Below are 14,939 nucleotides of genomic sequence, written 5' to 3' on the forward strand. Positions count from 1 at the left end.
TCTGAAGATGAATTTATCACTGCTGAAAAATGAGCAAAATAAGCGTAATATTCCAGCCAAGTGTAAAGTGTTCTTCCAAGCAGCAAGAATGCACTGTCCCACTTTGTCTGTGTTTGTGATCTTCATTCTATACAGCTGAAATTTCATGATTTCACAAAGTATGGCTTACATAACCATACTAGATCAAGAGCTACAATGATGTGGTGGCAATTGACCGTTATATAAAAAGAGATTCTAGTGGAATTATTATCTGCTGCAGCTACCTGAAATTGGATTAGATTAAAATTGTTTGTGATTTTGTCTTTAAATTTACAGGCTGGCTTCAGGATAGCTGCAACTGGAGTGATCCTGGATCTAGACAAGTCTGTGAACATTGTTAAGAAACTCAAGCTGACCGGTACACCCATGAAGATCCACAAGAATACAGCATTTATACAGGTGAGTCCAGATGTTACGAGCATATGGACGTTCGCTTTCATGGGAGGGGAAGAGGGGGGGATTGTATTTTGCTTAACTCAGATATTGTGAAAATAGAGACCTACTTGGGGTAAAGCAAACTTGGTGTCCCACAGAGACATCCTTTGGCCAAACCTGATTATCCTATGGCAACCGTTAGGCCAGGGAGCGACTCTGCTATGAGGTAATTTCCAGTGGCATGACATAATGTCAAAAATCTTGTTATACTCTGGGTGATTCTTATCCTAATGGTGTCGAATTCCCCATGAAAACAGACGATGATACCCCTTCAAAGTTCATCAGTTGGAGTGTGTCTATGGAGAAATTGGATGATTCCATGAAATACTCAACATTTTTGGCCACCTGACTCCCATTTTATTCTCCCAGGCAGAGCAGAAGCGAGACATAGTGCAGATTTTCTGATGGTGGCTGTGGCAGTTTGACCAAGTGAGACCAAATTGCCAGTAGCCAAAACGGTCTTAGCCATGATGGTGTTTGACGACCTGATTATTTGACCAACTCCTACAATGACAATGTGGATGTACCGGGTACCCGTTCACCTCACCCGGGTCGAGTGCATATCAATTTGGATCGATTTCTTGCTGGAGGAAAATATGCCTTGGCTGGCTGGGATTCGAATCCACACCCTCTGTCTCAAAGTCTGGAAACTATTTCACTGGGCCACAAATACTGCAAATGTAGCAGCTTACAAATCACAGGCACTCTTCTCTCTCATTGCATAGACCCATTTGTTAAAAAAGTTATATATAGATGCAAATCTGTTATTCATTATTGAATTCTTTTATGTGGGATGTGTGTAGGGTATGTTCAATACTGCCTTGGAAGTGGTCAAGTTTGAAGGAGCATCCATTAGAACGGTCAGCGGTATCCGTGGTCAGATCAAGAAACCGTTGAAGTCACCGGCAGGAGCGTTTAGAGCCACCTTTGAGGATAAGATTCTCAGGAGTGGTAGGTATCTCTTGGGGATTCCAATTAAATGACTGCAGTCAATAAAAGCAAAAATAATTATGTGTTTGTATCTAAAAAACACTTTTTGTATAATTTGACTTTGTGCATGAAATCTTGTTTTTGAGCAATTTTTGGTCTTACTTGCATTTAAATATTGCTGCGTAAATCATATATGTTACATTCATGTATTTTGAGTTGCATCATGTATCTTTTCAATAATTATGTAAATCCTGAAACGAATTTCCTTTATGAACTGACTTGAATTGTAACTGCATCATGAAAATAGTCATGAAACGACGCATTGCGATCCATAAATGTTACAGATTTCTTTAAAAACAAACATCTTTGATGCTTACAAGCATTTCTGCTTTATTTGCAATTAGATCTTTTAAAAAATCACAATCACTGCCACCATGTGCATGGAGTGTCCATTGTATTTTATGGTTTTATCCTAGATATTGTGTTTGTGAGTACATGGTTCCAAGTCGCCATTCCCAAGCTGTACAATCCTGTGACTACTCTACTGCTTTCCGCGGAAAACCGAGGGAACTGGACAGGAATGAGGACAGTTGGACAACTCAGACACGATGCTAACATCCCTGTGCCTAATGATAAAGATTCTAACTATAAGGTAGGTTTAACTATATAATACATTCAATTATTTAATGTCATGTTGTGAAGCAGCATTTCTGCTATGCTTCGACAACTACAGTGGCAAACCCTTCAAGAGCGTAGACTACTAATGTATCGCATCATTAATAATCTTGTAGACGTCCGGCAACAACTGAAACACTCATCATTCAAATCCAGAGGTCATTCTCAAAAACTCCTGATTCCATTTGCAAATACGGAATTTTACAAAAATTCCTTCTTTCCTGCCACTGTCAGGTTATGGAATCTACCTCAGGACGTCGTAGACAGCACCTCAGCAAATATATTCAAGAGTGAGGTGCAACATGTCAGACTATGTTAGTCTGCATTTATATGTAAATATTATGTATATGTTTGCTTCTTTTACCACAACTTCAACGGTGGATTCAAATCCACAATACAGTACGACAATACACCACAGGTGGTATGTACTTATATAGGAAGAAGAAGAAGGAAGTGTCTGCATGATCAAGTGACAGGATAGTGTCGTACGAGGGGCCACTCAGGGAGGAAAGCAGTAACTATTAGGGAGACCTTTAGGATGGGGCTCACTCATTGTAAGGCATGTTTTCGAGGAAAATTTACCGTCTATAATTGGTCTGAAGGAGTTTCCTGGAAGAATTTAAATCTGAGGAGGAACGCAGAACCCTTTATGAAACTTTTTTTTGGGGGAGGGGAATGGGGTTTGCTTATTGTATGTCAAAAAGTTTAGAGGAAAATTTGATGATTTTGCCCTTTATTGGTACAAAGGAGTTTCCCAGAAGAATTTAACGTCTATGAAAGCAGAAACCATTAGTAAAACCATTTTTTTGGGGGGGGGGAGGGAGAAGCTTGTTTGTTGTAAGACCAAAGCTTAGAAGAAGCAGTCCCCAGGAAGGAGACCCATGGTGAAACCACTGAAGGTACGAAGGTCTGATGGATCTAGCTGATTCCCAAGCCAAGCATGTAACAGCTTGAATTTCATGAGTTTGCATGAGAACGATATCTTAGATTTGTTAAACCATGCTTCCTTCTTGCTCATCTCAAAAACAGAAAGTTGAGAGGAAGCCTCGAAGGTTCAACCCTCTGGTTGTTCCAAGAAGTCTGCAGAAGGAACTTCCGTTCAGGGAGAAGAGCAGGAACAAGGGACAGAAGACACAGACGATAGCAAAGAAGGGTCCGACCTTGGGTGCTCTGAGAGCCGTCGTCAGAGAACCACAGGAGAGGAAGGTATGTTACAAACATTCTAAAACAAACGTGAGCTTTAGAGTACCAAAAGATTATGTCTTCAGTTTCCCTTTAGCGCATTTAAAGAATTTTTATGACCATATTTCGGTAGAACATGATGAGAAACCTCCATACAGCAAATTAGACGTGAATAGTTCATGGTGTCCCAAGGTACGGTCAAATGAATACCTAAAATTATACACCATTGAAATAATAATAATGGATATTTAGAGGTGCTAAACACAACAAGTGCCATAGCTTGTACAATGTATGAATAAAAATTTAGCATTGGCAAAAATAACCACAATATTCATTAAATCAGCGTAAATTCAGGTAGCCTGAGGTCTAGGATTGGTAGACATAAATTGTGAACTTTCTCAATTTTGTCAGATTATTTACAAATGATTTGTGGATAGTGTCGTTTTGGTTGTAATGGCAGCTGCCGCAGTAGTAATGGTAGTAGTCGTTGTAGTCGTAGAAGTCAGTAATAGTCGTTGTAATATTAGTAGTTGCAGCAGTTGTAGAAGTAGTAGCAGAAGCAATATAAGCAGTAGCATTAGTAGTGATAGTAGCAGAAGAAGCAGTAACAGTAGTAGTAGCAGTAGTAGTAGCAGCAGAAGAAGAAAAGAAGAAGTAGTAGTAGTAGTGGTAGTGGTAGTGGTAGTAGTAGTAGTAGGAGTAGTAGTAGTAGTAATAGTAGTAGCAGTAGTGGTAGTAGAATAATGTGCATTATTAATTGTATTGATGATCATGTCTATGTTTCTTTGATAAAGGTTGCTGCATTGATGCACGAACTGAGCACACTCTACAAAGAAAGAGAGCGGAAAGAACGAAAAGTCATGGCAACAAGAGTTAAATCACATAAGAAAAAGGTATGCTGTTTCTTGTTCAGACATATTGTCTCATTGCCCCCTAGCCCATGATAGCATTTTGCATGATTTCCATTTGGTTTAACATGTACTCAGGGGCAGATCCAGGGGCGGTATTCTGAACATTGTCTTTTCTCCATATTTTATCTTTCCACAGAGATATGACAAAATCGGTATTCTAGTGGATGTCATAACTTTTGTCACAAAAATTGTCATAAATTTGGTCTCTTCTGTTTAAATATAAAATACATGGCATTAAATGCGTGTAATCCTTTCATTCAAGCAAAAGATATGACAAAAGTTATGACAGGGGGTAGCAGTCATAAATTTTGTCACATCTTTTAGTACCAAATATCCCGATACCCTGCCGACTGAATATTTTAGATTAGATTGTGATATTAGTTTCACTCATCATCCATGACAGTTTTCAAAATTATTTTGTCATGCTACATTTAGTAAGGCCCTACCTCCTCCTTTCCTCCTTTTTTTCTCTGTTTTCCTTATTTTTCTAATTCTCCTCTAAAATCCTTCACAGCTTCCTGTCTCTCTTTGTAATTAAGCGCATCAATATTCGCGTATTGCGCAATGCCCACAACTGTGTTGGGATACGCCCTACCTGTTGCGGGGCCTTTCTATTGGCTAGAAGGACTCCCACTGGGAACTAACGATTTTGATTGGTCTGCTTCTGAAAAGATGGGCAGGAACTTTGAGAGATATTACAGTGAATAGACAATGTTCAGAATACCGATTTGTGACAATCATAGCGGTGTCACATCTCGGAGAGAAATGACAAAATTTATGACAAAAGTTATGACAGTGTTCCAGAATAACACCCCAGGATTTTCCAAATGGGAAGGCACGTTTTCATTTTCCCAAGGAAAATCGGACAAGCAAAGAAGAAAAAAAAAAGGTTTTCAACCCAAATTTTAGGTTATTTCGTCCACGAAAAAAATTTGATGAGCAAAAAAATGGGGGGGTACACTTGTGTTAGAACGGCATATTTACATTACAAATTTTGATAATCCCTCTCAAAGGGGAAGGGGGGGGGGGGGCACCGGCCGGATGAGCTGTTGTGAATCAGATTGTCATTTGACAAAGGGCAAAAATGTAAGTAGACAAAGTGAAGAGTAGATAATTTGATTGTTAGACTAAATGAGACTTAGACCAAGGGAATATTGACCAAGTGATGGTTAGACCAAATGACAGTTAGACCAACTTTATAGTAGTCCAAGTAGTTTATTAATAAATGTGCGTTAGAATGAGACCATCTGTAACCAGGGGCCCATTGCAGAAAGAGTTTGCAATCAATCGCAACTTTAAAATCATGCACAACTTGATTTTCAACCAATCAACAGCGCGCATTTGGGACTTGCAATTGATTTTTTGACTTGCGATTGATTTTTTGGCTTGCGTTTAAATGCAACTTTTTCTGCAACAGGCCCCACGTCAAGTGGATTTGAAACGTGAATAATGTGTTCCATAAAGCTTGGTCCACACCTTTGCATTTTGATTTTGCATTAAGCTGCCCGTTGCCTGAAGGCTAACACAACACATTGCAATAAAGCACTATGAAATGAGCTAATACGTTGTACATGCAGGCTAACGCAGAGGCCATGTTTCTAGATCTGCGCCACTGTCTTACAAAGAGATACGATTGATCCAATCAGTCTTAACTGTATGGAAATCCATACATAGGATGGGAGGTTGGGTGTCAGGATACGTAACAAAAACGAAGCCTTCTATTTTGTCTTTGGAATTTAAATAAAAACTGTGCATTGAATCATCATTGTTTGTTCTCTATAATATTGTCTAACATTTTGTGCTAAAACATTTAAGAGATTTGAATTGTTAAACTTTTTCAATTGGCTGTGTAAAATCGACTGTCCGGATACACAACCTGTCCAGACACCCAACAACTGGGTATACCATAATTTTTCTACAGGAAATTCGCACAATCTCCTTAGTAAACAAAGAGAATCACACTGAATCTTCAAGAGAATGATGAATGTATGAATATACATCATATCTAGAAAATATTTTGAACAGATTTGCATTTTAGATGTTGACGTTACTGGCCGTCCATAGTTGTGGTTGATCGAATCAGTCGCAACTCTTTGTAAGACAGGGCCTTGATGTTTGAAAGATTTTAAAAGATCAACTGAATGTTACCAAAGTCCAATTGGGCAAAGGAGTGTGGCAGTGAGAAATGCAAGCAACGACAAGCAACGATGAACAAGAGCAAGCAGCTTAGGCAGATCTTTAGTTCTGTGTTACTTCTTGATTTACCTACCTGACTTTAGCTCACATCACCTCATATCCAGTGTGCGATTTTATATGAGCTTGTTTAGGGTTAGCAGTATCATCACTACTGAATATTTTGATGCATGTTAACCTACATTAACAAATGGAATGCTGCATTTGGGTATCGCAGCAAGACGGCTAGAAACGCAAAGATGTCCGCTTGGCTCAAAAGAGCGAAAATTACATTCTTCTTTCCTCATAATTGAAAGATTGGGCACTTCGTGGTCTAGTGGTTCTGACTCTCGCCTTTCAAACAGAGGGTCGTGGGTTCGAATCCTAGCCATCGCATGTTTTCCTTCAGCAAGAAATTTATCCACACTGTGCTGCTCTCGACCCAGGTGAGGTAAATGGGTACCGGCAGGAAGAAATTCCTCAAAAAACTGTGCGCACCAGGATCAGTAGACTAGCTTAGCCGGGGTAATATAGGAGCGCCTTGAGCACCCAGCAAGGTGGATATGTGTGCTATACAAATCCTATAGTATTAGTATTATTATAATTGATATTCAATTTTATTGCAGGTGGCGGTCCTGGAAGCGCAGAGAGAAGAAAGACAGAAGAAGGCCAAGCAAGAGGTCTATAGGTTACTAGGACAGATGAAGAAAAAGGATAAAAGGTGATGATGAATGGAATAACAGAAGATTCCTATAGACTGCTACATGTAGTGAATGGAAAAAAGGATTAAAGATAAATGAAAGTAGTTGCAGTAAACACTGATGTCACGAGAAAGTCAGTAAAACCAGACTTAATTGTCAGTATATCATCAAGGATCTAGATCTGGTACAGTTACATAAACTGAACTTTGTGAAATCCTGAAATCTACGCTGAAAATTGTTCACACTGAAGATCACCAACACAGATAAGCGCACATGGGACAGAGTGTTATTATTGCATTGAATGTTGGCCCGACACTTGACCCAAATCCCATGCTTATTTGCTAATTTCTCAGCAATTACACAATTTCTTCTAGAATCCTTTGGCACATACATTTTATTTATGCAAACAGACACTTTGGTGGTTATTTCATCGGATTCTGTACGAACTCATTTTGAAATCGTTACCACAACTGGCATTTATCTTTAAGTGGATAGAACTCTCATGTGGATTCAGAAAAACAATGGATTTTATGAAATGTGAATTGGACAGCTTCAATCATGGATATTAAACAGATATGGACCAAGGGCAGAAGATAGCTGGTCTTTAGGCTCCTAGGACAGATTAATAAAAAAAAAAAAAGAATCAAGGGGTGATGAATGGTTTACAGATATCAGGAGAATTCTACAGACCGCTGGTGAATTGAAACGATTGTGTGGAAAGAACTTCCAGGTGTATTCAGGAGGAATGATTGAATGGAATGAAATAAGGATGTGACAGCTTGAATGGTGGATATTGCACAACAATGAAAGAAGGGCAGCAGACAGCCAAAGAAGGGGTCTGTAGGCTACTAGAAGAGATGAATGGAAAGAGCCTGAAGTCATCAGTGGCCGGAACTGAGGAACTCCATCAGATGCATGGGAGCTTAAACAGACTTCGAGCCTAAATATGGATGATAAAACAAAATTAAATTGTTTTATATAGGATGTCCTTTTTGCCCCCAACACTACGTGTTTAGAGCCGGTTTAGAATCCGATTTTCGCGAGGTGTGGAAGGTTGGGCCTTATACTAAACCAAAATTAATGATGTATAAAGGTAAAACTGACGACCAACGGGCCCTTGACATAACAATAAAATATTGCTGTACTTGTTTAGGGATTCATTTAGGGAATACTTGCAAAAAGTATCGTTTTGTTTCCAATACTTGTTAAGGGTAGGGTTTCACACGTCAATACTTGTTAAGGGGTGCATTTTCAGAATATGTGTTTAGGGTGCTTTTCGAGACCCCATGGTCGTGCATGGTATCCACTCGTCAATGGAAGTGCCCCCCCCCCGGAGTTTTAGAGGTTTGGAAAGTGTATTTTCATATTTCAGGTGTCCAAATTTTTTGCTATTTTTTTAATGTCCAACAAACATTCAAATATGCATTTGAATTCAGTCCGAGGCCTTTTAGTTTTGATCATTCTTGGTTCTACATCACTCTTTTAGTCTTTATCATCCTGATTTGTTACCATTCATCTATGGAAAGAATCTTATATTGTCAGGACAACCAAATTTGCATTCAAAGTCGAATATGAATTCTTTATTTTGTTTTTATTACCCCAAGTTCTTTTCAGTAATAATATTGATCCCTAGACATTACCATATAATCATTCTCTAGTCTAGCCTATGTTTCATGGTTTCACAAAATGTTACAATTTAAGATTCTAGAAATCGACAAAGTAATTTATATGAACGAAAAGAAAAAATCTCAAATCTGTAATAAAAAGCCTGATTTACTTCAATAACTCCATACATCTACTTGATTTGCTAGTTCAGCCCTCTGGACTGCCATACCCGAAAAGAACTCCCAAGGATTTAAAAAGCGCGAGCGCGCCCTCTCCCGTTCAGGCTTACTACCCATGATCACCGCGCAATTAGCGTCCCTCTTTTCCTCTTTTGCTTTCGGCAAGCCACCTGTCAAGACGTGCTCAGATAAGTCTCCTAAGAGCTCAAATCTTTTTTGAGCTTTGGTATATTATTTTTGCTTATCTGTTGTGCTTTCTCCCTTTTAAATTCAATCTTTCCGTTTGTGTGTAAGATTGTGTTCAGAATTTACGCCTGGCGCGACTTTTTAGCGTGTTTTTGGTGACACTTAAATTGTTTTTCTAACGTTTGAGTTCTCGTCGCGCCGCATCGCTAGCGCGTTCGCGAGGCACCGGGCTTGGCCTGCCTACGTGGCAGCAAGCCTTCACCACCTGCCATGGTTATTGTTCTTCACGTTCAAAGTGTGGTGGCTTTTGGTGCCGTTTTTGAATTAAATTCTAGACAGCCTTTACACTTTGTTGTCGAGGGTGTTATTGTTATTTCTTTTTGCAGGTTGGGATCTCCAACTCTGTTCCTTCCTTGCTTTCTGGAATTGATTTATTAAGATTTTCGATTGATTATTGATTGATTAATTCTTCAATTCTCTTTCCTTTCTGTTCTGAATAAACTTCTTGATTGATATTTTATTCACAGGCGGATCTTAAAGCTCAATTCCTTTTTCCTTCTGTTCTGAATAAATTTCTTGATTGATATTTTATTCACAGGCGGATCCTAAAGCTCATTTCCTTTTCCTTCTGTTCTGAATAAATTTCTTGATTGATATTTTATTCACAGGCGGATCTTAAAGCTCATTTCCTTTTCCTTTCTGTTCTGAATAAAATTCTTGATTAATATTTTATTCACAGACGCTTCGGGGATTGTTTAATTCGGCTTACGCAATTATACCTTGATTGATTGGTTATTCAATCCCCCCCCAAAAAAAAAAAAAAGAATTTTTTTTAACCTTTCCCGGAATTGTTTTCTTCGTTCAATTCCCTCTTCCCTCCTAGTCTTATATATCTTTTACTTCGACAGGCGGGCTCTACGATTTCTTTTTGAGGATTTACTGTGTCGTTCTTCCTCTTGGAATCGTTACTAGAGACGTTCCTCCTTCCTCCTGTTCTGAATTGCTTTACCTTCCACAGGAGGTTACATTTTTCCTCTTGGAAATTATCGTAAAATTTCTCTTATCTGGAATTGTTTGTCTCTCAATCCCTTTTCTTCCTGCTCTGAAATTCTTGTTTTTGTGTTTCTTCGCAGGTGGAAACTTCGTTCTCTTCTGAACTTGCATTCATTTTTGAATTTTTGTTTCAAATTTTTCCTTCGGGCACAAAAAAAAAAAAAAAAGAGAATATAGTAGGGGAACCTTGTAGGAGTTTCTTTTTTCAAAGTCTCCGACCTCCTTTCTATTTTCTTACAGGCAGATACCTAAACTATTCTTAGGTTCTTCTTCCTCCCTACCCCTCCCCTCCTGATTTGTTCTGTTTGCTCAAACAAATTCCTTATAGGAGGAGGGAAAGACCACTCCGGTCTCCACTTTTAATCTAAGCGAGATCTTTGTAATAAAAAAAAAAAAAAAAAAAAGAAAAATTCTTGTTTTTTCTTTTTTCAGGGTAGAGAGAGGTACCGATGAATGGGACTAACACAGCCCCAGAGGACCTGGTGCCCTCCACGGGGACCGTCCCGATTGCAAGTTTACAGAAGTCGGCCACCTCCAGGCGAGTAGGAGGGACGCCGCGGTGAGCGCCCGGCGGCGGTGAGTATGAGGGTGCGTCGATCAGCATTCCGAATTTGCGGTCGGATGCTATGAGAGAAGGCCGAGACTGTGGTGCCACGGTCTCGGACAAAGAAAAAAGTGGTAGCCAAGGCTTCCAAGCCTAAACTAGGTCCTGCCGCCGCAGCACCCATAGGGCTATGCGACCCACCGGCTACCGGGTCACCAGAAGTCCGGAGGGAGAGTGCGGTTCTCTCCCCCCGGCACAGGTCAGGATCTCTGCCGTATAAGTCGTCCTCCGTTGACAGCATCGGGAGAGATCGCCCAGCCCCTGACCGCGAGAGGCGTCACACATCAGACTGTGACCACAATCTGACCCCGTCAGATTCGGGTGAAGTTTCGTTGTTGGCGGCCGCCCTGCCAGGGGCGGCAAATCGTAAGAGATCACCCGTGCCTCTTGTGCCTTCTTCTGCTCCAGCCACGCCGGCGGAGCCCGCAAAATAAGAAGAAGAAGAAGAGGTCGAAGGAGAGGTCGGCCAGCCCTGTTGCCATGGGCGTTCCTCCTTCAGACCCTTGTATCGGTGGTCAGATGTTACAGTCATACATGTTATGCTGCTATATTCTGCTACCGCGAGAGGCGTCACACATCAGGCTGTGACCACAATCTGACCCCGTCAGATTCGGGTGAAGTTTCGTTGTCGGCGGCCGCCCTGCCAGGGGCGGCAAATCATAAGAAATCACCCGCGCCTCTCATGCCTTCTTCTGCCCCGGCCACGCCGGCGGAGCCCGCAGAAAGAGAAGAAGAAGAAGAGGTCGAAGGAGAGGTTGGCCAGCCCTGCTGCCATGGGCGTTCCTCCTTCAGACCCTTGTGTCGGTGGTCAGATGTTACAGCTATTCATGCTGCTACATTCTGCTACCGCGAGAGGCGTCACACATCAGACTGTGACCACAATCTGACCCCGTCAGATTCGGGTGAAGTTTCGTTGTTGACGGCCGCCCTGCCAGGGGCGGCAAATCGTAAGAAATCACCCGTGCCTCTTGTGCCTTCTTCTGCCCCGGCCACGCCGGCGGAGGCCGCGAAGAAGAAGAGGTCGAAGGTGAGGTCGGCCAGCCCTGTTGCCATGGGCGTCCCTCCTTCAGACCCTTGTGTCGGTGGTCAGATGTCACAGCTATTCATGCTGCTACATTCTGCTTTCGAGTAGTGCGGGTTCACCCCACCCTCGACGTCTACTCACCCCGCTGATGCCCCTGAGCATCAAGCGAGACAAGTGGGCAATAACCACCAGACACCCGGGAAATCCTCGAGCGATTCTGTTAAATCGCCAGCCAGTGCACCGACTAACCGGGTGCCCCAAGATCGCGTGTGCTTTCCAGCATTTTCGTCGATCTCAGAGCACGTGTCCCAGCCGACACGCGGGGCCACCCCGGCGCTTACTGGACAACCCCCCGGTTCAGTCCATAGAGCGAGACTCCCTTTACGAGGAGTCTCTCGAAGGCGGACAGTGCGAGGACAACCCCTATCCCGCGGTCGACTTTTCAGTAAGCGCTCAGGCGCTGCTTGACAAGTATCTACCTCACATCTACCCTCCGAGCGGGGGTATTGATGAAGCAAGGGAGTCCATATTTTCTCGCCCCGCCTCTTCAGGCGCTCCGAGCTCAATCGGCCGAATTGGGGGTCTCGGAGAGTGACGGGGTCGCTCTAGACGAGGCGGCTCCTACGACGAGGAAGCCGCCAGCTCCGAGGGTGTAAACCCACCCCCGCTCTGCTGCTGCCCGGAAGCGCCAGGCTCCGGCGCCGCCGTCTCGAAATTTTCAAGCCTCTCGAGGCTAGCGAGAAGGCAGAGGCAGGGGGGGGGGGCGTTTATTATGCAGGTACTCCCGAATTCGCCCTCTACGTCAAGCTCACATACGGCGACGACTCCTTCAGCGGTAACTCTCTCCATTCTTCCCCCTAAGCGGGCCCGTAGATTGGAGGTATGAATCTCTTACATACCGCATGCCGCACTTCTCTCGTGAGAATGTTTGGCTGCTTTGAGAGGGCAACCTATCACGTCCGCGGACCGTCCGCCCAGGCGACGGGACCGTCGCTTTTCTGGCCTGAACCTCACTTTCTATTCGAAAGTAAGGGTGCCCTGTCTTACTTAGCTCCTACCCTTGCAACGCCAGAGTCAGGGCTAGTACAGACACCCGTTCTCCAGCGATCGCCGCTGAAGAGAGGGCGACTCTGATATGAGCACCATCACCGCTCAGCGGTATGTCTCACTATCTCATAGCTCTCCGAGCTTATGAGTATGTATATCGGATCTGAATGTCACGGCGATTAAAAGTTCTCCTGTGCTTAATAATCGCTATGCCTTCACCACCCGGTGCATTATGGTTATGTTAACCTATTTGTCTCGTATTCGGGCGGCTCGTACGAACCCTGCCCGAGCTGCCATCACCGGTCGTCCCCCCGGACACCGCCGGCAGCACCCGCACCGAATACGTGGAAGGAATCAGCTTTTCATATGCTAGATATCCCTCCTGTTGACATTCACAGCTGTTCCCCGAGTCTTTCCCGGTTGGGTAAACATCATCTCGGAGGAAAGTAACCGCCGTACATCTCATGAGATTGTTGGCTATGTACGTGCGTTCAAACTTGTTTAAAGCCCCAGGATTCTCTGTCGGCATTCTATGCCTACTTTCTGGGCACACCCACCGTACCGGGTCGGCGAGTTCACACCAAACTGTACACCGCCAGACCATCGGTCGAGCTCTGTCTATCTTATAGACTGCCCTCTATGTGGGTCAATCTTGCGGGCGTCTCCGCCGTTCCCTCCTTGTGCGGAGTGGTCTACGGTGGATGTCTTTACCGTGCCCGTTTGTCGAATCGGCTTCTTTCTTAGAAATTTTTTCACGGCACACTCGAGTCGCCCCGCATGCTGCTTTCATCCTCCTTCCATGCAAGGCATGTGGCCAGGGTCACCGCACGACCGAGGATGATGTAACAGTGGATGGATGTATGCTTATGCCATGCTTATGCCTTCCTAACCACGATCACTACGACCCGCCTTCTCTCGGGCCGACTGTGGATGAGTCTCTCCATGTAAGTGATTTACTTCACTGGAGTTCTTCTTTTAGAAATTTAGATTCTCGTCCCCCGCTGCTTAGGGCGTCATTTTTGCCGCCCCCCGCAGCTTTTTGGAGCTCCTTATCTTACCGATATCGGACTGTTCCACGCTGCCGCAACCGGCGCCGGCGGTGCTTGCTCTTACGATCACCTGAGAAACAGGCCTTGTGACTGTTTTCATAAACAACTGGTTATCACCGCAGACTGATGGAAATTTTGTGATTACTTCCTCAAGTCTCCTTCGCTTGTTTCTTCAAGCGAGGACTTCGACACTCTTAGCCAGTTTCCGTCCCTAACTTGATAGGACAGGGCCGTTGCTACCTCATTCGATTCCGTTGGGAATGTAACGGTTGAGGTATCATATCTGGCGATGTCTGTTCGTTTAGAGCATCTCTTGATGGTCGTTTACATGTAATATCGTGACAGATTTTTTTCCGCCAGCTCCCTCTGGCGTACGCTTGCTGCTGCTAGGGATTCCCCCGCCCAGCGGACAGCCATCGCAGCCTAGCCTCACGGGCTCTCTCGGCGATGGTGGCTTGAGCCAAGCCACCTCTTCCACCGCGGGCACTGCACCCTCAGATGGGTGCTTCAATCAGTATGGGAGAAAGGGGATCCTGAGTTCTCTCTCGATCACTCGGTCTAACACACTTTTGTCGTGATGTGTACCGCGCTGTTTCCCTGACACGCCCGGTTGAGCTGTTTTGACCAGACTGCTCTATTCTACTCTCCGTCATTCCTGGTCCCCTTCGGACCGCTAGTAACTTTTTACCACAGCTCTCTATCAGAATTCTGCAGATTTTCTGCCCTCACGCATTTGAGACAGATATCGAATTCTGGGCGCTTTCTCCCACGCGGAGGCTTCCCCTACAGAAATTTCCAAGCTTGCGGGAAGCGTGCGACTAGCTTGCGCAAGCTTGCGGCATGCTAGTAACTAGCATGCGGCTAGCTTAATAAGCGTGTGATATGCGTGCAGAGTAATAGTTAAGCGATCTTTTAGCGAGCAGGGACTGTTCGCTAGCATGCACTCGCTTATTAAGCGAGCGCCCTGCTAGTCGCATGCTAGTTACTAGCAAGCGGCACGCTTAAATTTCTGTAGTGGTTCTGAGATATCTCGCCTTCTCAGATTGGTCGATTGATCACTTACTGAGCCTTAAAAGCTTCAGTTTTCCGATCACGATTCTTGTTGAAATTTTCAACAAATTCCGAATCTTACGCTCTAGTCAGCAGG

General features: G+C 43.7%; 1 protein-coding gene across 1 annotated transcript in view; it reads left to right on the top strand.

Annotated features, from left to right (window-relative positions):
- LOC121427342 (ribosome biogenesis protein BMS1 homolog) overlaps positions 1 to 8,032 on the top strand; it is a 45,265-nt gene extending 37,233 nt beyond the window's left edge. The window contains exons 19-24 of the mRNA XM_041623684.1: positions 316 to 438; positions 1,278 to 1,425; positions 1,881 to 2,056; positions 3,109 to 3,285; positions 4,056 to 4,154; positions 6,971 to 8,032. Coding sequence (XP_041479618.1) covers positions 316 to 438; positions 1,278 to 1,425; positions 1,881 to 2,056; positions 3,109 to 3,285; positions 4,056 to 4,154; positions 6,971 to 7,069 — 822 coding nt within the window. The 3' untranslated portion in view covers positions 7,070 to 8,032. The remainder of the gene's footprint in view (positions 1 to 315; positions 439 to 1,277; positions 1,426 to 1,880; positions 2,057 to 3,108; positions 3,286 to 4,055; positions 4,155 to 6,970) is intronic.
- The last annotated feature ends 6,907 nt before the right edge of the window (positions 8,033 to 14,939 follow it).

This window comes from Lytechinus variegatus, chromosome 14, assembly GCF_018143015.1.
Source record: "Lytechinus variegatus isolate NC3 chromosome 14, Lvar_3.0, whole genome shotgun sequence".
Taxonomy (NCBI): Eukaryota; Metazoa; Echinodermata; class Echinoidea; order Temnopleuroida; family Toxopneustidae; genus Lytechinus; species Lytechinus variegatus.